The 24,418-nt window shown below is 38.5% G+C and overlaps 1 protein-coding gene across 7 annotated transcripts in view; it reads left to right on the top strand.

Annotated features, from left to right (window-relative positions):
* GLIS3 (GLIS family zinc finger 3) overlaps positions 1-24,418 on the top strand; it is a 513,435-nt gene that overhangs the window by 378,519 nt on the left and 110,498 nt on the right. For all 7 annotated transcript variants that reach the window (XR_014296909.1, XR_014296910.1, XM_082657135.1 and 4 more), the window contains 3 exons: positions 18,847-19,008; positions 22,595-22,720; positions 23,031-23,141. Coding sequence is in view for 5 of the 7 variants with exons in the window: in XM_082657135.1 (XP_082513261.1) it covers positions 18,847-19,008; positions 22,595-22,720; positions 23,031-23,141 (399 nt within the window). In the remaining 2 variants the exon portion in view is untranslated. The remainder of the gene's footprint in view (positions 1-18,846; positions 19,009-22,594; positions 22,721-23,030; positions 23,142-24,418) is intronic.

Here is a 24,418-nt window from a genome sequence, read left to right as displayed (position 1 = left end):
GTAGTAGGGAGTATTTATGGGGGGAACAGGCTATGGTATGGTTGTAGCCAATGGCTGGTTCATTTATACTACCTCATTCAGGTTCCTCCTCTTTCCCATAGCTGCCATTAAAGGGAAACCTCTCTTTACTGATTATATTGACACCTTTCTTTTCCTAGATTTTGCTTTTTATGCTCTATCTCTTAGGCAACCAAACTCAATGTGGAGATTTTTTTTAAGAACTCAGTATATTATTCAATCACCAGGTAAACAGTCTATCCTTAAATACAATTTATCAGTTATTTTTCCCTATGGCTTTTGAGTCCCTAAATGCTGGGAGAGAAAACCTGACATTTTGGTACTTTTTATGCTTAATCTTTACAACTTTGTTTGGTAATGATCTGTTCTGAGACCCTGGAAGCATCTTGTATTCTTTAATACAGTGCCAGCCATAACCACTGCTCATGACCCCTCTTTCATTCGTATGATGCATTTAAGTTTTCAAAATATTGTGTATATATTATCTCTTTGAGCTTCACAACAGCCTCTTGAAGCAGGCCATTCTCTGTGGCAGAAATTCCTTCTCGGGCACCATGATATCTCTGTCCTTATGTCTTCCATGGAATTCAAGTGCAGGGGGTTTTTGTTGAAAACCCTTGGTTGAACTGTCTTTCTTTCCCTCCCTGCCTCCCTCCCTCCCTCCTTCCCACACAAAATGACCGTCAACTTTTAATTTAAACTCCTGAAAGAGACAGGCAGAACACCACATGTCTTCGTGGGTGTAGTGATTGGAGATGAAAGAGCTGACTTTCACGCACTATCTTCCCTCGCTGCTATTCTGAGAGGCCATGTTTTGAGACATGTCTCCGATTTACAGCTCTGTTTCCTCCGTCATCTTCCTTTGATACAACTGCTAGCTTCAGCCATTCGTGCTCTCTCTCTCCAGCCTGTCCCCTTGTCCCCTCCACATCGTGAATTCTCTTGCTTTTGCAGAACTTCTGCTCACCAGGTGGGTCCTTTTGAGCTTTCACATCTCTCTTTTATTTATTTTTACCCACAGTCTTATTCCATGTACACCATTGTCTGAATTGTCATGAATTTTGGATTTAATTCCAGATAGTCAAAAGCATGTTTTCAGCCGAACAAACCAAATGAAGTAAAAAGCCTCGTTCCCCTTTTACTTTATTCTCATTACCCATCCCAGCGGGGAGGATGAGTAAAGAATGCATCCTCTAGATCCTGAAAGAATTTCTAATATTCATTCTTTCTCTATAAGATACAGAGCTTAATCCTTTCTTTAGACATTTTCTTTTTTTCTAAATAAACAGGGCCTAATTGGAAAAAGCTGAGAGAGTTAAGCAGAAAAGAATAGAAAACATTTACTGAGTTTGGAAGTGCATATTGAATACTGCAGGAAATTTGCATATGGATTACTTGGTGAAAAAATAGAAACATTCTCAGCCCATTAGTTACTGTGATGGACTCCCACTGACTAAAATCCAAGTACTTTTGCCTTGTTTTCTCCAACTGTTCTTTTCTGTAATCATTTCTCTTTAACCGCAGGGCAGCTATTCTGTTACTGCACTTTGTACTAGGGAGAGGACAAAATAAGGAACATAGCTGTGCCTAGAAAATGAGCAGGCGATCTCTGATTTAATCCCCGAACTTTGCACCGTTATTTCTACGCTTTGGCGGGAGGGTTGCTTCTTTATTAGAGGGGGCTTCTAAGTCATATTTTCATCTCTATAGTTGTAAGTGACTATCCTCGGTTCCAAACCTTAGGTTCCTCCTTGGTGCCTCAGTTTCTCCAAATGCAAAATGGAAGGTAATATTTAGCAGCACTAATGGAAACAGGAGGAAAAGAATCAATGAATATTTATAAAAGTAAATTGAGTCCCTGGGATATAAGATCCCACAGAAATTCAAAGCATAATTAAAGTAGGGAGAACAGATTAGTGTTAAATATATGTGTGAAGCACATTTCACATTTCCTTCCAACAAAGAGTGAATTTAATTTACTCTAAGAGGAGAAAAAAAGGAAAAAAGTGGTATTGTGAATTAGGATTCTAAATTTGGTTTTTGATATGTTGATTGGTGTACTACAGACATAAAGCCACATGTTGACTTTTTCAGCAAATGCATGCTATGTGCGTGTGTGTGTGTGTGTGTGTGTGTGTGTGTGTGTGTGTCTTGGAGGTGGAGGAGGGATATACATAAGTAAATCTAATTACCATTGGCAGTACTCCTCTAGGAGAGCTGCGTCAAGTACTAGCAAAAGAATTGTTATCAAAGAGATATTTAAAACTCTTTACCTTTAATCCATAGAAAAATCATTAAACATAGATCCGCTCTTTGTATTGTGGTATGAGGCAAGACCATGTGAACAAAGAGATGTTCAGGTATTGCCTACAGAAAACATCTACATTATTGTGTCAGTGTTTGAGGAAACAACCCAAACTCTGTCACTTTACAAAAGAATCATTGAAAATTAATAGATGTGGAAGTTGGTATAAAAGATCAAAATATCAGGGGCTTCTCTGGTGGCGCAGTGGTTGAGAGTCCGCCTGCTGATGCAGGGGACACGGGCTCGTGCCCCGGTCCAGGAAGATCCCACATGCCGCAGAGTGGCTAGGCCCGTGAGCCAGGGCCGCTGAGCCTGCGCGTCTGGAGCCTGTGCTCCGCAACGGGAGAGGCCACAACAGTGAGAGGCCCGCGTACCGCAAAAAAAAAAAAAAAAAAGATCAAAATATCAATATCTGTCAGCCTGTTCCAGGCTTTCCACAATGGCTTGGAAACTGCTGGAAAAAAGTTTTATGCAATATTGATCACAGAAATGGAAAGAAATGCTAATAGATAAAGAGGACCCTCTGTGTTTTATAAACACTGAAGTGCTGCATATGCACTAATTTGTCAAAAGAACTAAAAAAAGACAAATATTCTCAAGAGATTTTATCATAAAAGTATGTCCTATAGAAAATCCAAGTTCACTTTTTTTCCTGGCCAAGTTCTCTTGACACAAGTAAACCTTTTGTTGGGGTAATGAGGACATGGCTAAATTTTCTGGTGAGATAGAGTTCACCAGAGAACATGTGTACAGACCCCAGGTCCCAGAGGAAATCAAGAAGTGGTGATCCTTCATCCTCCCAAGACGACATCTGTGAATACCTACACCAGGAACCACCTAGGTAATAATCACAATGTGATTTCTTTTTTAATGCAAAATAAATAAGATTCATGTTGGGGGAAAGCTGTGTCTGAGTTGTCAATTTGACCTGTAGGAACTTACTACACAAAATGTGGCCTGAGGACCATCAGCATCTCTTGGGAGTTTTTTTTTAGAAATGTAGACTCTCAGACCCCATTCCAGACCTGCTGAATCAGAGTCAGCCTTATAATGAATTATTCACGAGATTTGTGAGCACGTTAAAGTCTGAGAAGCACTGTCCTAGGATACCACTTGGTAGCTGATTGCTTCGGGTCTTATGCATTGTCTCCATACAATAATTAATAAACTTTTGGTAATTGATTTTTGGTCATTGAATAAATGACGATCGAGAGTAGCTTTGACATTTGGATGATCTGACCTAATATTACCCATCAATCCCAGATTTTTCCATTTCATTTAGTGAGCACCTGACAAGTTCCAAGCACTGTGCTAGGCTCTGGAAACAGGGGTACGGACAAGAAAGAGCTCAGGAGATAGCCATTATGCAGACGATTACTGAAATTTTTATTTAATGGCAGATGAGTAAAGAATTATGAAGGAGAAATACAGTGTGCAAAGAAAATACAAATTGGGTGAGCCTAGTTGCGTCCAGAAGATCAGAGAGTGCTATGGGATCCTGGAGTGGTGCTACCCTTTGGAGGCTTCGGGTTCAAGTGGGCCTCTAGTGGGTGGATCCCAGATAGGCAGAAGAGCAGCGAGGTAGATTACCATTCCCCAGTAGTAAGGTGGCTAAGAAGGTAGGAAGCTGTTGCCTTTGAGCTAACTTTTTTTCCCCTTGAATAAACATTTTTATTGGCCATACGATTTTTTTTTTTTGAGGTGCCGAAAGCTTACATGGTTTGCTCAAATTAGAAATATAATAAACACCACAAGTCCAGAGAGCATGCAAACAAGAGCTCTAAATAGGGCAGCAGTTCCAGCTCAGGCTTGTTGATTGTTCTCCAGATTATCTTGGTCTAGTTAGACCTGTGGCTAGGCAGCTTCCCCCTTTGCCTCTCACCTTCAATGGGTTTGTCTTAAAGAGATCAGCAGTGTCCCCATCTATCTTTACTGTGGCTTCAGCTGACCTCTTATCATCTGGAAGGACCAGTGTTGTTTTTGTCGTGCTTCTCTCTCCTCTCCTTCCTTCTTTTTTTCTTGTTGAGGTTGCTTTTCCATCTCAGTCATTTCAAGTTTGAATTTGATTTGCATATCTAAACTGCTAATTGTACCAATTACTTACAGTGCTTCTGAATTCCAAAAAAGAAGTCTGAAACTGACCACTTTCATTAAAGTCAGTGTCAGTTTGCCCTGAAATTTGGAGCTATGAGACAAGTCCTTTTTTTTTTCCTTAAAAATATATTTTTAAAAGGCCAGCTGCCAACGACTGTATTTTTCAGGTCCCAATCGCTCATGTTTCTGGTGGTGTTTTTCTGTAGTCCAGCATACATTCTTTAACTAAATACTACTCTTGAAAGATCAAAAGGAGTACTCCCTGCTTTCATTTTGTTCTTGGCTGTAGCTCATGGATGTCTATTTTTTTTTTCTTAATTTACAAAAAGCTTTCTTTCAGAAGAAAAAGAAGTGGCTCTGTGGATCATAAAGCGATCATTAGCATTTACTAATACAGTCTGCTCTTAAGTTGCTTTCCACCACATCTTTTCAGTATTATTTACTGAGCAGCTGAAATAATTGGGCTTTGAATTTTTAGATTACTATAAAGCAAGACCTATTGTCACTTATTGCTGGGTATAATTGCACCATATATATTTAGTGAAGCTATTTATTCATCTCCCTGGTGGATAACTTTGTCAAAATGAGTTGAGATATTTCTGTGTGTGCAGTTGGAATCTAGAAAACATTTGCATTTCATGTAGCACTTCGAAATTATAGAGAGTTTCACAAATATTTTTTTTCTCCAGACATGAGGGTCTGTTCTTAAGTTCCACTCATCTTTTATTATTCCCCCTTGTTCGTTAGAAGAAGCACTGCTCCTATGAGTCCATAGTTATTCTGAGTGGATTTTAAGCCCTAACAACATGGTTTTAAAAAGAGAAAGGAAGGAAGGGAAGGAGGAAGAGAAAGCATTTTAATATAAATAGCTTGTATTTTAATATATAATAATGCATTTGTTCATCATTCAACAAATCTACATTAGGAGCTTTCTGTGCACACTAGTGCATCATGAAAAGGACCATCCTGGTCCCCTTCCTAAAGGAGCTCACGGTCTGTGAGGATGTTATAAGGGCATATACATGAGAGACTAAGCCTAAGCTTGGGGACAGAGACTGCTTTCCTGGAAAAGGTATATTTAAGCTAAGCTCGAAAAGATGAGTCATATTTAACCAGGGAAATAGGAGGAAAACATTTTTCCAGGCCAAGGAAGTAGCATGTGCAAATGCCTTGAAGTAAGAAAGGGCATGACGGCTCAAGGAACTGAAAGACCAACGTGGCTGAAGCCGAAGGAGCGAAGGGGAGGAGGGTGAGGTGAGGATGAGGCTGAAGAGTAGGCAGGAGCCAGATAAAAGCAAGTCCTTGGAAGCCATGGTTAGGCTTTGGTCTTTATCCCAAAACCAATGAGAAACCTTTAAAGAATTTGACACGGGACTGACATGATCAGATTTGTAGTTTTCAATCAATTACTCTGGCAGCAGCATGGAGACTACATGGTGGATGACGGCACAAGTGGGAGGGGGAGACCTATTAGGAGATTACTGAGGTAGACCACATGGGAGAAGTTGGTGGCTTAGTCTAGGGGAGGTCAGATGTTGATGGAGAGAAGTAGACATGTTTGAGAGATACTTCTAAGGACCTAGATATTAGAGATGGGTGTGTGAAAGAGGGCTGTCAAGGGTTACTTCCATGTGCTGGGCTGTACTGTTGGGTAAATAGAGAGCAAGGAGTGAAGCTGTGTTTTGGGGGAAAGGTCATTGTTAAATGTTGGAATATTTACTTTGAGGTACCTTGGACCATCAGTATACAGAGATATTGAATAGGCAGTGCGACCTGGAGCTCAGAGGAGAGGTCTAGGCCAAGTTTAACAGTTGATAACCCTGTGATTTCTGATGTGATACAGTTAGGATCCATATATCCAACAAAGTAAAGTGAACTGTTTTCCTCTTTCTGGATGAATTTTGCTTCAAGTTAGAAGTGCTACGACAAATATTTAGGCAAATATTCAATCATTCACCATTTTTCAATAAAAACATTTATTGAGCACCTAATACATGTTAGGCACCTATTAGATTATGGGAACTGCTAAGACATCTTTCTTTTCTCCATAAGTAAAGTTACTTTGAAGAAAGGCTTAGCCACATAGGCATCTAAGAAGGACTAAGTTTTGTCACCACTGGTAAATTAGTAGTAAATTCAGGAGCCCCTTCATTTGGTGAAATGAGTTAAGGGTTCATGCTGTATTTTATTGTTTGGCTGAGTATGCAGCCTTGAAGTTCTTTCAGAATGCTCAGGTTGACTATTTCACATTAGGTCTGATGTTGTATTTGTTTCCAGCAGCATAAGCATCTGAGTGATTTACAGATGCATACCACTTTTTTTTTTTTAATTTGAGAATTACAGTTATTAAAACAAAAGATTATCCCAAGAACATAAGGCTCACAATACTTTTTAGTCACTATCAATGACTTCCCTTTATGCTCAGACTTTGGTGAGAATGATTGGTATAATTTAGGATAGTTGATGGTATTTTCTGTAGTGAATTTAAACTACTAATATTTTTTACTTCGTAAAGGGACAAAAGAAAAAGCGTGTTTGGATTCCTTCCAAAGCATATTTTTTCCTTTATCTCTTTAACCTCTTGAGAAATAACATTACCTTGGCGTTGTATAGAGGAAATGGTTAAATAATTGAGCCAGAAGGCCATGATTCTGGTTATCCACCTGACACTAGCTCTATGTCTGTGGCAAATCACCTGACTTCTCTAGGCCTCGATTTTCTTCACTTGTAAAATGGGGATAATAATACTAGATAATTTGAATACAGGAAAGATGATGGTAGTAATGGTTAACTTTTATTGGGAATTTACTCTGTGCTAAGTATTTTCACGTCAGGATTGTTGGCTCTGTAAGATGGCTAAGGACATAAAGCAAGAAACATATCTTAGAAACAATATCTTTTACTCATTTTTTTACTTCTTTGGAGAATAAGAAACAATTGTAATTTAAATTCATCAAATTAAAACATCTGAGATGATCCACGTATACCACAAACTTGACAATTTTAGGTAATATTTTATGTAGCCCTATTATTCTTGTGATAAATGGAGTCATGTTCAGGGCCAGGGAGGGGAGGGTTGAAGTTGCATTAAGTAGAATAGTCAAGGGGATTGAGATTACAATTCTTAGCCAAGGTATTTGCTTAAGAATTGTGGGGATCAGACTCAGTGCATGCATACAGTGATTGAATACTCTGTGGGTCTCAATACCTAAAAGGTCACACTTGGAAGGGGTTAATGAATTTGATGATAGTTTCTTGCCCATGGGTGAACCATGAGCATATATATAGGAAGGTGATTTTCTCAACAAAACAAAAAGGAGAAGGGCTCAGAGATGGGATAGGTAGTTTAAAATCAGAACCAGGAAGAAGAGCAAGTAGAAGGATTGGGAGATTTTCTGAGCACCTGCTACTTGCCAGTCAGGCATGTGATGGGAAAGCCATGCAGAAAAGCTCAGCTGTGAAAGAAAGAATATTGGAGATGATGCACTTTGGAAGCAAGTGAGTGAGTGGCCTTGACAAATCTTGTGGGTTGTCACAAAGGATTGTCAGTTCTCGGACTGTGAAGCTGCATCCCTCTGCGCTCACACCTTTGTAATGGCTGCCAGGGCTAATGCAAGGTTTTAGTTCCATTATTTTCATATCTGCTTCTTTTTTAAGCAGCCAGACACAGATGACTTTTAGCAAGTACAGAACTTATATTTAAGCAATGCATAATGAAAATCGACGGCTTTTTGTTGAGAAAAGCATGGTGTCAGGAAAATATCCCTGCCACACTCTTTCCTCCTGTCACAGTGGTGGAAATTTTACATTTGAAAGTGAAAAGGCTTAAGATATAATTTTTTAATCCCATCTTTCCTGCCCACTTGCATCTCTTCCAAAGCTTGTCAGGGCCAGATCTGGAAAAGTAAGAGCCATTAAAAATTTGGCATCTTGCACTCTGTTTTTTGGAGTAAATTCAGTGTGGGCCAATTTATGGTAAATTATTCTCTTCGTGTGTGAATTTCCTTTTCTCTCTTGGCAAATTCATGCTTGCCTCTATACCCCTGCACACAGATCTTAAATATACACATTTATTACAGAATCTGTGTGGGATATGTGTGCAAGTGTTAGTGTGTGCCCATGGCTGTACCCACAAGTACATATGCACATATTTGCACCTGTGTGCCTGTATGATAGCAAATTGACTTAAACAGTTTGTCTTGGAAGTTTGTGTTGCTGTATGTATGTTAGCATACATTCTGTTGCAACCCACAAACAGTTTCTCAGTCAAGAGATGACAGAATTCAGCAATCATTTTGGGAAACACCATAGTAAATAAATATATTGCTTAGCTCTGTTAAACCAAGCATGCCAATTCTTAATAAAACTGAAGGCAAGCAGTGGCATTTCTCCTCTTTGCAGTCAAAGACAATTACAGGGGAGCCAGTCCACTGCCAACAGGAAAGGCAGAGCCAAGGCCTTGCGACAGCCCCTTGCACTCTGAATACAGAAAGCTCTGGGTTTAGGCATGGTTATAACCTGGGATTATATGGGGCTGTAATGGCTGCCTCCCATTCAGAGAGGCTGGCTATAGGATGGTGAGCAGAGGCATGGCATGGGAAATTGATTGACCTGCTCTTTGGAGATATTTGACTCAGGCAGTTCAGGGCAAGGTCCCAAAGATCTTTTTTCTTTGCACGAGGCTCTTTCCTGGCATATTTGAGAGCATATTAGCTCAGCTTAGGGCAATTTACAACAGTTTCTTTTCCTTTATGAATGAAGAAGGCACACATTTATGTGCCTTGAATTACTGGTAATAACATGTTCCCAATGGGTCTGTGTATGTTTAGCTCAAGTTGGTGTGGTAGGAAGACCACTCACTCCCTTCACCAGTATTGCTACAGATTTCTCAGAACATCAGTAAAGAAGTTAATGCATTGCATCTACAAAAAAATACAGCCATATGTTGTTATTAGTATTGTTTCCCCATGTGATTAGATATTAAAATAATTATATGTTTTACAGTAATTCTATAGAACATTAAAATAGAGCAAAACCCATAAAGCATTTTACAGCTTTTGCAATGTTGACCATTTGATGTCATCAAGAATGGTAACTGGCCCTACCTAATTAAAAGGCCTTAATGAGCTTACTACACAAGGAAGTCTAGGAAATCAATATGCTTTTTATACAAAGAGTTCATTCTCTCCATTTCATTTAGCATTTATTTAGCAAATAATCTGTGGTCACTTTGAGCATATGCCAAGCACTGTACCCAGTGCTGGCCATAAAAAGATTAATAAGACTCAGTCCCTTATCCTCATAAAGCTCACAGCCTACTGGGGGAGACAAACAATCCAATTAGTGTATCTCCAGGCATTACCAAGGCAGTGGGCAAGGCTTGGTGTGTGTGTGTAGGGAGTGGTCCATTGTGCCTTGGTGAAAGCATAAAGGAAGGCATCACAGAGGAGGTGACACCAAGCTAAAGGTTCAGTAGGATGTCACCAGGCACAGGGAGTAGCACAAGCGGAGGCAGAGGCAAAGCAGAGCATGCTGCTTAATTAGGGAACCGCAGCTGGACTGGCCTGGAGTCCAGTGGGAAGGGTGGGAGGAGAGAGGGGAGGGGACAGGCCTGACCGCATACATGCCAAGACCTTCTTTGACCCGTAGCCTCTCTCTCTCCTTCTCTGTTTCTGCTTTTCTACTTCTCCTTTGCTTTTGCTTACTTAGTTCTCTTTTACTTCATCTATCCCTATCTGTCTTCTGAAATTTGAGAGACCTTTAAGAGAAACTAGAGTTTTAGAGAATGTTTCTGCCATTTTTCTAAAATGCAAAAAATAATGCCTAAAATCCAAAAGATGATTCCTCCAATATCTCTGTTTTCCTCACCTTTAGTATATAGAAAATAATCTGAGGGTGTTGGAGTAGGCTGGGTCAGATTCAGAATTTGTTCTGAGTATATGTCTATCTCCTGGAATGTACTGTGAATGCAGAAAAGGTAGGATGGAGCCTGGTGGTTCTTTTGTATCATCCACACAGCCTATAAAGTGCTGAATGTACAAGAAACTCAGTATTCCCTGGTCCATTGGTATATAGACTGATACTTAAAAAATTGGAAAAATTGTTTTCTTTAATATAGAGTAGCAAAATATATGACAGTTGCTTTTGTATGTAGGCTTTATATATACTTAATAGAAGTACTGTGCTTTTGTAGATACATGTATATGGAATTGTATATGACTATGTGGTGGCCAGAAACACAGATACACAGAAAATTAAATAGTTTGATTTCTTTTAGGTATATTTATTCAGGGCCAACGACATAGCCTTAAATATATTTGCTCTACTGGCATGTAATCAAAGTGCATTTATTGAGGTCTGATTGTGAACCTCTGAAGGATTCATGCTCTAGTGGATATATATTTGCAGACTGCATGAAATCAATGCTAATAAACAACAACAAAATTCAGGCAACTTATTGTTATGTTTAAACAACCCCCAAACAACCAGTTTTCCATTATTTACCCACTCACGGAATAATTATTTGCTTGACATTGTAGTTTTCTGGCATTGTATTGACACAACATGAATAATAGATGATACTTTATATTTGTTGAATAACCGGAGGCAGCCATATGATATGTTTTAAATATCAGTGTTGCACTGTGGAGTATTCTTTTTCCAGTTGTGAATATAATGCCCATGATGAGGTTCCATTTATCCCCAGCTCCTTTCAATTTTTATAAACCAGACACTTGATAATTTCCATAAAAATTTAATATGGTTCAAATGTTGGCACAAAAATAACATATTTCTCTCTACATTGTCATGTAGCTTCTCCAAAACATTTTTTCCATTTTCAGTTTTCATGTTACACCCTTATTTATTTTGCCACCTCATGTAGAGTGTCCTTTTAAAGATCAGCTGCTGCCCATGACCCAAAATGTTAAAAAACAACAAATTGCCTTAAACCAATAAGAAACACATACACACTGCCCATTTAGGTAACCTGTGTTTTATACAGATTTCTTAATCAAAAACAAGAAGCACAACATGCCAGGAAGTTGCATTTATGAGCTAGTTAATAGATTCATTTTATACACTAGTATAAGAAGGAGAAACATAGTAACTGGGATCTCTTTATTACAGTTTAGGAAAACATTACAGAAAGGTTTTTATATTAATTCTACAAAACTTTAATAGTTCCAGAAAATCCGGATAAATGAGTATAGTAGGCCATTTCAGAATGCCAGATGAGGGGCATGCACTGAAGCGGTTGACTCATTGAGGCCAAAGTGTCAGTCTCTTCCCCACTCTGGCTGCCCCAGCCAAGCCAAGGGACCGGGAAACTTTGAAGGCTGTCCTAGGAAATGCAAGTGCAAATCTATTTAGGTATTTGGAATCTTTGGAAAATCACTTGGGAGTGCACTGATTTCCTTGAAGTAAAGAGAAATATCAAATTAACCAGGGTTACCCTACCACAATTTTAAATAATTTTCCAGTGAGGCCGCTGCTTCTCTTGGTAGAACTTTGAAATATTTTAAAATCAGCTATTACCTTTAACAACCAAAAGGAAACATAGAAACTCGTTTTCTGTGGGTACCTTCTTCCGTTATGGATGAGAAGGTGATTAGACTGAAAACATGAGTAAAATCACAAAGTGAGAACCTGCAGAGACATCTTCTCCATCCTCGTTACAGAATTAATAGTCTGAATGAAGCATGGAGAGGAAGTAACTCCATATTATTCAGTTTAATAAATTCATGAACTAGATACTTTTTGTTTGTTTGTTTGCTGTACGCGGCCCTCTCACTGTTGTGGCCTCTCCCGTTGCGGAGCACAGGCTCCGGACGCACAGGCTCAGCGGCCATGGCTCACGGTCCCAGCTGCTCCGCGGCATGTGGGATCTTCCCGGACCGGGACACGAACCCATGTCCCCTGCATCGGCAGGCGGACTCTCAACCACCGCGCCACCAGGGAAGCCCTAGATACTTTTTAAAAGCCTCAAAACATTTGAATTATTTTCTTTTTCTCCCTTTATGTAACACTTTATACAAACTGATGTACAGATATATGTAAGATTTGCTGGAGCATCCAGTCCTAATAAGAATGCACTGGGAACAGAAACCACAGGGTGGCACGAGGCAAGCCGTATGTCCAAATGCGAATGAGACTGAAGGAGAAACAAGATCAGATTGTCCCAATGTGCTTCTGCAGTCTTTCTGTTTTGATTTCTTGTCCTTTTTTCCCCCTGACTTTTCTTCTTCTTTCTTTTCTTCCCCCAGACAACACTTTCTGTTCTCTTCCCAACCTAAGTTTAACAATTAGACTTTACTCTTCTGTACTTTTCAGGAGAAAGCAGCAATAGTTTGGTTCATCAAAAGTAAGCCCTTTACTTTTTTATTCTTGCTCTAGTTCTTTTTTAATTTTATCTCTTTTTTTTCCTTTAAATCCCACCAAACTGTACATTTTCAACCTGAGGGTGGTTTCATGATCCCTAGAACCTTACTTCTCAAACTGGAATCTTTGAACATTCAACATTTAGAAGTTAGACCTAGGAGATGATTAGAAATGCAGAATCTCAGGCCCTACTCCACACCTACTGAATCACAATCTGTATTTTAATAAGATGCCCAAGTGACTTATGAGCACATAAAGATGGGAAGCACTGTCCTGGAAGGAAACTTATAAATCTCAGCTGAACACATGAGTCAGATTTCTCGCCTCTTCTCAGATGTGTGGAGTGGCTCTGGACCCTCAGCCGTGCCTTTGGCCCCCTCTTTCTGAGTCACAGAAGAAGCCATCTTTCATTTATACCTTTTGCAGGTATGGCCATGATTCAAGTGGACTTGAACTCTTGGGCTTACTGTGGAAGTCATCTTGACTATATCCACAGTGTTATAAATATTTGCTGACCTTTCCACCAAAGCCTTTCATCTCTGTTGTCTTTGGGCTGTACCTGGAAGTTGTAAACTAGCATATAATTCATCAGTCAGTCCCCAGCGCTGCACAGCATGACGCAGTATCAGCTGTCACTAATGGGATTAATTGGTCTTGACTGATGAAATTGTACAACTTATTCTTCCAAGGGTCGTAAACACTGAGGCTTAATTGAAATCAAATGTATATTTTTAAAATGCGTGTCCAGCATCATAGACTCCTTTCTGTTTTGGTTTTGTTGACACTGGTGATGGTATAGAAACCTGACTGGGAAAGGTTTGCTGTTATTACTGCTTTGAATATGAACTTGTGCTTCTCAACACTCTAAATTGCTGATTAGGGGAGGGAGTAATATTCTACTTGATTACTGGTTACACATATGGAATAAATCCTATTTTAATGGTGTCTAATGAGTCTTTCCTTTTCAAAACCTTACACAAAAGCCTCTAATAGAAAGGGAAAGTAATATTTCAAAGGTCATCTTAATGCCACTTAATGTCAACAATCTGTAATCAAGCCTATATATATATAGAGAGAGAGAGATGGTGGTTACAGACCAGTTGTGATCCTTTAAATATGAAAATAATCTCCTAAATTAACAAAGTGGTGCAAGCTAAGGGTCTCTGGATTTGAGGTAACTTACACTTTTTAATTAAGGTTTGTTACTTGAAAACAGCCTCAGAGTTAAAGAGATTTTTCTCAGAGTGAGGCTTCATACAATGCAGTATTTTCAAAACCCCATGAGATTTAAAATTCTGTTGCTTACAGTTTCATGCATTGTTCTTACATGTGTCTGTAAAGCCACTGAAATGTGCGATTGGAAAATGATGACTCCCTGTCAGTGGTTTTTCTCAACGGTGAAATGTAGTAGGCGCTAGAAACATGGGATGTTTTGTTGGTCAGGAGGCCACTGAGGGAACTGTTAGGCATACCTGTTTCAGAACTAGACATCTGCTTGGCAACAGATTAAATAATCAGGAGTTTAAAGAATCTCTAGTATGACATTGGCATTCTGGAATTTTGTCTCATTTGCAGTGCAAATGGAGATAACCCTGCTTTATCCTGGGATGGAGATGTTTCCTTTCAGTCCAGGGCTGCTGCAAGCCCATATGACTCTTGTCCCAATTAGAAATGAGTGAATTCTGCAAGACACTTTACTTCTGTCAGGAGATTTTCTTAAGAACATCAACAGTGATTACAAAATGAATGGCATTCCAAACTCACACCGTAGCATCCGAATCTCCTGGAGGGCCCCTTAACACTCAGATGTCTGGGCCCGCACCCCCAGGTTTCTGTTCTGTAAGTCTGGGGTTGGGCCAGAGAATTTGTGTTTCTGACAAGTTCCCAAGGGTATGCCAATGCTGCTGGTCCGCACACCGTGTCTTTGAGAGTCACTGCTCAAGGTTCACCATTGTGTGACCTGTCCAGCCATATGCATTGATCTTGCTTCCATCGTCCCATGAGTAAAATTTGAGTTCATCTTGTTCCTCTCATTGCTTAACACATAGTGCCATGCTCATAGGGCTTACTCAGTATTGGTCAGGGGAAAAAAAACGAATGCTATTTAGATAAAATTACTAATGGGTACCAGACCCATTTCCCACCACCACTCCCTCCCGTATTACCATTCTGCATTTGTCTCTTTTTTTGTTCCACTTTTCCTCCTTCTGCTACCCCCTTGGATTCTGAGAGTTTGTTTATTTGTTGTTTTTCTCTCGTCTTCCTATATATGGCTTGTGTTTGAACCACGGGCAACTTCAGGCCTGATGACCCAGCTGTGTGTCACTGGGCCTTAGGTTCCTGGCTCTACAGGCAGTCCAGGAAGGGGATGACCAGGGATTAAGATATTGGTCAATTTTTGTGTAGAGGTTGGTTCGTGGCAATGACACAAGCAGTCAGGTGACAATTTGGACCTTAGATCTCAGGATAGACTTTGCACTTCAGGAATCTTGATGAGAAAGTATGTGGTCAAATTCAAGGAAACTCTCCTTCTATGATTCTGGCTTACCTTTATGTTTAGATGTTCCTTTACAAGGTGAGACTCATTTTGAAAGATTTTGAAAACATGAAGAAATATAAGTAGAAAACAAAGCATCCATTTACTCAAACACCCAAAACATCCAGTTTAGCTGTATTTTGTAACACTCTTGTGTAGTTCTACCTAAATGTTAGTTTATTTTTAATGCATTGGCATTTAATTGAACTTATAAATCTTGGGGTAAAATTGCCTGAGGGAGAGGAAATTCTTCTGTTGAATTACAGGTTTATTCCCATAATGAATGATAATGATTCATTATGAAATCATTTGCTTTCAAGTTTCATCCAGACACCTTTAGAGAAATGAACAGCACCTAATTTCTCTTCTTGCAGAATTGTTAGTGTGGCACGCACGTTCAATCAGGTGTGATTCTCTGCATACTCCTGTGATGGGTTGGGTGTTAGGCGCACCCCCATGGAGCCATTTGTCAGTTCTTCCATGCTGGATTTTATTGGTTTGGCGTTCATGGTTTCTTCCCAGTGAATTTCTTCAACAAGAGTGAGTGGTTGATGTTTATTATGAGCCCCTGAATGCATGGGGTTGCCTTGTTCTTGCCTTTATTCATACAACTCAGTGTGGTCAAATCCCTTCACTCTTAATCTTTTCTCCTGAAAATTGTATAATGCTAGTACAAGTACTACAAATACTTTTGTCTTCTGGCCTTTCTTGTTACAGAGGAAACATCTGAGATCATTTGGATTTTCATGATTTTACTGATAATCTTTTTGTTGTCATTTTCAGTCTGGGTGCTCATATTTTCCTCCATCTTTGCTATTTTTATTTTTATTTATTTATTTTTTGTGGTATGCGGGCCTCTCACTGTTGCAGCCTCTCCCGTAGCAGAGCACAGGCTCCGGACGCGCAGGCTCAGCGGCCATGGCTCACGGGCCCAGCTGCTCTGCGGCATGTGGGATCTTCCCGGACCGGGGCACGAACCCGTGTCCCCTGCATTGGCAGGCGGACTCTCAACCACTGCGCCACCAGGGAAGCCCATCTTTGCTATTTTTAAAAAATGGTCAGGATGTTCTGAGCTATAGTTTACATTTCACTGATTTGCTTGGAATGTAGCAAGCTCTTTGGTCTTTGATCATTACTTCTGTTAACAATAACACTAGCAATTAACTGAGTTCAACTGGACATTTACATGGACATTTAACTGGAGAGACCTTAGAAATGCTAATCTACATTCAGTTTACATCTGATGAAGTGGGCAGTTGGAATTAGTTCTAGGACATGTTTGGGATCCCCTCTAATCACTCTGTGGTAGATCCAGGGGTTTTATCTGTCTGGTGCTCACAGAAACCTCATTAATATATTCTAAAGTGGTTCTCCACTCCCATGTTGGTGCTGAGACAATGCAGCCTTCTCTCTGACCAAGAGCTAGGGTGACTATAGAAGGGAGTGGGTGTTGGGGCCTACTCAGGTCTGGGTATGCACCCCTGGAGCTGGCCCCAGAATGGTGCCCACCCTACAAAACAGCCTTGCTAGGAACTAGGCTACAGGCTTGATGCGTCCAAAACCACAAGCTCATTTTAGACCTAAGTGTGGTCTACCAGGTGATTCTAAGACAAATGAACTGAGTTCCAGAAGTTTGCACTGAGTTATCATTCAGAGTGAAACTTAAAAACAGAGGTTTGGTTGGCAGAGGCCTCTTAGCCATGAATTGGGGGTTATCTTTGAGTCCCTTTATTCTCAGATTTGAGACCCATTTGAAAACCTGAAGAAATAAACCACTTAATTCCCCTCTCCCTCTAGCGATATAACATTATATGCCTTTCACTCTTCGTCAGCAATCATCTTCTGTTCGGGCTAAATTTATTTTTATGTGAAATAGAAATCAGGAAAACACCAAAATTATTTTAAGCAAAATATCAAAATTGAAATAAACCAACATATGTCTGTGAAACATGTATAACTCTCAATCAAAAATAAGTGCAACTTTCATAAATTTCTTAAAATACTCCAGCATGCAAAATCTGGACAACTTAAATAGATGGAGTTGTGACACGTTCGATTATTCTTCCTCCTTAGTTCATCCTTTACTTAAAGGTGAAAATTCAAATAACCAAAACCTGGCCAGCTCTGGGTCATCCCTTCATGGACAATGTACTCATCTGTTATAATAAGTAAGAGAACCAAGGAATTTTATAGCATTTCTTGTAGTAAGCTTAAGTTATACCTGCTAATTTTTAATGAAAACCATCTTCAATTTACCCTTCTTTACTTCTGTTCTCCCCACCAGCCCCACATTCCTCTCTAAGGAGTGAGGTTTCTTAATTGCAGTAAACATACTATGTTTTGTTCTGATAGTTTGGGGTCTTTCTTCTTTGGGCCATGCTCCGCAGCATGTGGGATCTTGGTTCCCCGACCAGGGATCAAACCCGCACCCGCTGCATTGGAAGCACAGAGGCTTAACCACTGGACCACCAGGGAAGTCCCTGATAATTGCAGTTTTCCTTGCATTGGGAACTCTAATGGCATTAAAATTGTCAAAAGGACATAATATTCTGGGGCTTAGCATCAAAGAGAAAGTTAAAGGATAAAGGCCCATCTCACATTTATGCTTCATGTATAGGCTTTCTCTAACACATTTTCTATTAGATAGTCACTTCAAGGATTGAAATCACTTTGACCCTCTAATAGTAGCTGATATTTTGCCCACAGAAGACAGTAAGTAAATATTACCATAAATAAATATTATTGACAAACCAATGAAGCATTTCTTGAGATCTTCAACTTTTTATTTTAAGCTCTTCTCTTTAAGAACCAGGTAACAAAATTCCTTTAAAAAATAGAAGTAAATAAAACTATAACTTTATTTGGAATATGATTTAGCAGTAAATGAATTGTCTTCCAGTTCCTTTTTAAAAGCATGTTAAAAACTTTATCTCATTAGGCTTGGCATCACCCTGTATATTAACAGGGTCACTCTTGGGAGTTGAAAACCACTTAAGATAGAGTTAAGAAAGTTTATGATCTTAATGATTCAGCAGACACATGTCCTTTTCATCTCTCACTCTTGGATATTCCATTTACTTTTTTTCTCATACATCACTCTTTTTTTGTTAGTTTATTAGTTGTAAAAAGTTTCTTCCTTCCTGATTCTTTCAATTTGGACCAATTTGGAAATGGAAAAGTGTGTTAATTTTTTAACAAACCTTTAAGGCACGCATTAGTGTATTTTTATTAACTGAGCCAGATGGCTCACAGCAAATTTTCTCTGACATAAGTAATCACAGAAATCAGTTTGGGACCCAAATCTGGTATGGAAAGTGGCATGTATATTCAGTGGAAAAATGCAGTTCACATAAACATACGGATCTTTTTAGAAGTAATATTGTTACTGTTTGGATTTCATTTTATTTTTTTGTTTTAGGCTAAATACAAACTAAGGACATTTATTTTTCCTGTCCCCCAACCCCAAACATTCAAGGTCCTTCTCAACAACCAAAAATTGTTTTCTTTTTTGCAGTTTGAAGGTTGCAAGAAGGCCTTCTCAAGGCTCGAAAATCTCAAGATTCATTTGCGGAGCCACACAGGCGAGAAGCCGTATTTGTGCCAGCATCCGGGCTGTCAGAAGGCGTTCAGTAACTCCAGTGACCGCGCCAAGCACCAGAGGACACATCTGGACACTGTAAGAACGGCAGGAGCTTTCCAGCTTCCAGCCCCAAGCCCCGGTGTGCGGAAGTGCCCGTTTGACAGTGGGACGGTGAAGGTGTTTGCTTTATGACCTGCAGGTTATAGGGAGAGTGCCAAGGGCAGCAGTGAAACCTGGTAAAGAGCCAGAAGGGGCCCTGTTTGGTTCTTTCTTTTCCATTTTTCTGTAGTCACAAGTTATCCTAAATATTACAGCTGCCTGGGACAAAGGGGGTTCCTTGGTTACTTCTGTATACAAAGCAAAGGCACTTTAGGGGCTGTCATATAGTAGATTTTAGTACAGAGAATGACTCCTAGAGATTGGACATTGAAGTAAGTGTTCAGATATCAAGATATACTAAGATAGATAAGATACGCTATTGTTAGAAATAGGAAGCACTTTTTTTCTTACCCTGGTTCTTTTCTTCTTGACATAAGAACTTTGAGACTGGCATGATTTTTGAAAGTGAATCTAGCCTTTTGCTTTAGAAACCACCTGGTATTTTCACCTTCAAGTGATCTAAAAAGAATCAGCAAATCTTTCCCAAGGGTTCAGTTTCATCACGCTTCCTATGTGTTAACAGCCACATATCCATTGACATAAACCTTAACTCTCTTAGTGCTGAAACATTTTGTTCATTTGCTAATGCCCTTTCCTTGACTCTGTCTTTTATTTTCTAAATTATGTTGATTGTCTTCCTTTGCATTTCTCAGGTTTTGATGCCATTTTCTTTACATGAGGCCAGGTAGATTATATGTAATTTTAGTTCACTTAACAAAGCCATCAGGATAAATGTATTATACACATCACAGATCTCTTATCTCACGTTCTTGCAAGTAATGTATTCATGACAGTACTTTTTCAGTGTTAACATTCTGATGTCTATTATTAAACTACACCAGAATTTGAATTTTTAAAAGATACTGTTATTTCTACACACCTTCTCATACATATTTAAGATTCTTCTGATGTTATAGCTGACATATTTATTAAATTTTATATTAGTCTCTATTAGTCATATTAATAGAAGTCATTTTAGCTATATGTCACATAACCTTTCTAAACAGAATTACCTCCTGATATATATATAAATGGGATGGTTTGCCTAGTAAGTATCTGACATATAATTAGAGTAATATGGGTGTAAGATGGACCCTTTCTGCTATAGCTGAATTGAATTCAGTGATTTTAGGACCAAAAGAATGGAATATTAAGTGAATAAATTTGGTGAATAGCAGTATTTTTTAAAGGTAGAAGAAGGAAAAAAAAGAATGAATTATGTTAAAATGCCCGATTTTGCATGTCTAAAATGGTCTTGGTAGAATCTAATAAATTTTCCAATTTGTCATTAAACTTTATCATGGAAGAATGAACATTCATGAGACAAGATTGTCTTGAGAAATTGCTTCTTCTCTAGCTAGTTATCTATAGTTTGAAAGAACTATTGTAAGGCTAAGTGTTATGGCTCTACAATACCCTTTGCTTGGAGCTAATTTTAGCTAATCAAACTAAGAGCATTTTCTAAAATCATTTTGAATTAAAAAATATATATCCCTTTTAAAAACTTTTGAGGAAAGCTACCTAAGATAATAATTTCATGATTAAGTTCAATGCAGTAGCTTTTAAAACTTAGCTGTTTTTATTTTTTTAATTATTTCTCTATTAAATCTTTTAAAACCATCATTTTTCCTTTGAAGTCCAAACTACCTTCTGTTTAAATTTTTATTGCATTTAACAAATTGGTAAGTGCTTTTAAAATCTTTTACAATTTTAAGAAATTAAACGTTTATTTAAAGAAGGAAACTGTAGTTGCTTGTAGAATTTATTATTTAAATTTAGGTCCCCATTCCCTTTCATTAAGTACTCCTTACACTAATGCTGTCAGAATTTTGGATAAAGTATTTCTTCAATTAAATGGATTCTTTACTTATAGGAAAATGATTTCCCCATAAAAATTACTGAGTTCATAATTCTAACCCTGAAAAGTGTTATTAATTCATTTCTCTATTAGCATCTTAATGTCTCAACAGGGGAAATAGTTTTATAGTACAAATGGAAAATAATGAAGAATATAGTTTGATGAAGTGTCACATGCCATTTAAAGCTCAGGTAATCTGAGTTAAAATGACCAGCATATCAGTAGCACTTAGACCATCCCCTGATGTTGCTCTTTTGGCATACTGATCCCAGGTGGCTGATAGCAGAGGAGAGAGTGACATCTCAAAATCAAATACAAAATGACATTACCCATTTCTTATCTTTCTAACCCAAGTAATGGTGACTATTGTGATAATTATGGCATCGATTTATATAACACGTTAATATTCCCAAATATTTTTACATGCAACATCTCTAATGCTCAAAACATGAGCTTATGTGGTCACAGCATGACTGCCAATAAAGATGTTGGCTAATTGCCCCCATAACACCAGGGAAGGACAGGGAAGACTAGGGCAAGAAAGCTGTGTGAACCCAGAAAAGATTCCCAGGTTAAAGGAAACCTTTGTTTACCCAATGGAAACTTCCTTGGCAAGTGACTTCAGCCCATAATTGGCTCATCATTTTGCAGAAACTGTGACATATTGAGAGGCTGGTTCGTCCATTGTTCACTGTTAGATCCCTGATATGTAACACAGTGTCCAGCGTGTTATGGGAGCAAAAGAGTTGCTGGGTGATTTACTCATTCAATCAATCAGTCAGTCGATGAACAAGCACATCAGATAATCAAACTTAGAATTCAAATTGGGAGTATCAAACTAAATTATTTATTCATGACTTTACCTTGTTCTTGGAATCAAAAATGGTAACAGTAGCAACAAAAAAAGTGAATCACGTATATGGCTTCCTGCAAGGCAAATAATATAATCCACATATATGTTGGCCTACAAAATGACAAGCAAGTGCATGAAAACAGGAACAAAATATAAACAGTAGGGGAAAAAAAACTGAGTTTTCGGGAGGGTTAGGTCAACAGAACAGCAGGTTTCTAAAGAAAGAATTCTATTGTAGAGACAGGGTTTTAATTCTCTTCCTTACATTCCACCTCATGCAGGCATAGCTTTAATATGTCACCTGATGAGATACTAAGTAGATGAGTGACTGTTAATACATCTTATAAACACAGTTAATCTTGTGATTTTTTTCAATTCTTAGGATAAGCAGATTTTTATTTATTCTACAATTTAAAAGCCATATTCCCAAACCTTTGGTTTGAATTTCGTTGTTACAATAGGAATAGTTGCTAAAATTTGAATCAATGTGTAGTGCTCTCATTTATTAATTCATCATTCCTAATTAGCATCCACCAATCACCAGGGACATGAAAATAAAAACGATTCTAGACTCTGCCTTAGGCTCCACACCTTACATCTCTCAGGCGTACGGGGGAATTGGAGTAGCCAAAACTTGTGTTCTTGCCATGCTCAGCCTAACCCAGGCTTAACACCAGGACTCCTTTACTACTAATAATATTAACGTTTCTCTGGCTGATTTTTCATGTGTCTGTTGTTTGAAACCTACTGTCTTTTACTCACTTTCCACTAATTTTCCCTTTTAATTTTCTCCCTCTCTCTTTCTGAATCAGGTTTCTTCTGAAACATTCCCAGTCTTTTCTGGACTTTTCTACAGCTTCTTTATACCTGAACTCTTAAAGAGTATGTGTTTCCTAATTTCTGACAGTACCAAAGATTGTTTTCAGGGGAACATAACTGTAAGTATGACTGAAGATACTAATAATTTCCATATTGAAAAATGCCACAGGAGGTTTCGCGGTAAGAGTGCATTCTGTAGCAGTCTCTTAAAAGATAAGCCATCTCTTTGTTTCTTGAAAGTTTACTCTTCTCTTCACCTTGCTGCAAACTTTCTGGGCTTTCTAATTAAAATGAATGAGTATTACATAGCATTTCACATCAGTCAGTTGGTAACAGTTCATGCTCTGAAGTCAGTCGTCTTTGAGTAAACCTTCCCCAGTTACCTTTATGATTTAACCACAGCTGTTTCTTTCTTTCTTTCTTATTTAGAAACCTTATGCTTGTCAAATTCCAGGATGCACCAAACGCTACACCGACCCAAGCTCCTTAAGAAAGCATGTGAAGGCACATTCTTCCAAAGATCAGCAAGCAAGGAAAAAGGTAATTTTAAAAGAGAATTTATCCAGCCAGGACAAGCACATTTAAATTCCTCTTGCAGTACTGGGAGCTTCTGCAGGGCATTGGTAATTCTCATACTTCTCAAGGTATAACATGTTTTAGACTCTGAGTAGAGAAGTCGTCCATGAAGTAGTAGCAAGGCTGTGATTTTCATAACTGATGTAACCAGATATGAATTTCTGGGGAGGGTTTGTATAATAGGAATTGGAGGACATTAGTGAAAGTCACCTAAACTGGAAAGTAACAAAATTCAGTCCAAATAGCTAAAGAAAATTGAATTGGGAAAAACAGCACAACAAAAACCCTTTCTGGAGATAAGTGCTTTTTCATAAAATATCAATTGGCTAAAATAATTACGTCTGATGAAGCAGGTAAGGTAAGTATAGAGCATTCTTCCCTTTAAGCTTAGAAAAAACCACATTCCTTAATAAGTATTATGTAAGAAAGTCTGAGAAAGGAATTGAACCTAAAATTACTTTGACATCAATGAGGGCTTAGTGCATCTCTCAAAGTTCATAGAAATTATAGTATCTCTCAGATTTGGAAGAAATGTTAAAGATCAATCTGCCAAGCCACCTGACTTATTCTCCTGACCTCATAAAATCTCCAGCAAGTGGTTGGCCATGCTGTGCTTTAACACCTCGAGAAATGAGGAGCTTACTGCCTTTCAGGGGTTTTCTAATAACTGAGTTTGTAAATTTTTGGACCAAAAAGTATCTTCTGATCATGGCAGAAAATAAGTTGACCTGACCTTGGCTTTTTGAGTGTTTCATTTGTGTTCAGATGGGTACCTGGTTCATCTAAGGGCCCTTCATAACAAATTTAAGGGAAGTTTAAGACTCTGCTTATTTCAGGTGATTGAACCCCATGGTGTGATTAAACCCTATGGCCGTGGTTTTCAGATCACCATGGCTTCTAGTTAACTAGAATCTTTTATTCTTTTATGATTTATAGGGATTTAACTCTTTTGTGTTGGGAAATGCTCTGTAATCTTTTTGTTACTTGAGATTTTTTCTTCCTCGAGAGGTGTTAACACAATGCTGGTTGAGGGCTCATATATGGAAACAATTTGACCCCTTTGCTGTGAGTTAGAAAAATGGCCAGTCAGAAGGATTTGATAGATATTCTTAACGGCATACATACCCACTCTTGTAAGTCAATTGTTAAAATTATTTTTTTCTCTATAAATATAGTTAAGTGTCTTTAATTGGAATCCCAATAAACTGATAACAGATGATCATTATCAAGAGATGATAATA

The sequence above is a fragment of the Grampus griseus genome (genome assembly GCF_964374135.1).
Source record: "Grampus griseus genome assembly, chromosome: 6".
In the NCBI taxonomy this organism is placed as follows: Eukaryota; Metazoa; Chordata; class Mammalia; order Artiodactyla; family Delphinidae; genus Grampus; species Grampus griseus.
Note: the sequence above shows the minus strand (reverse complement) of the source record. Positions and strands in the feature narration are given on the sequence as shown.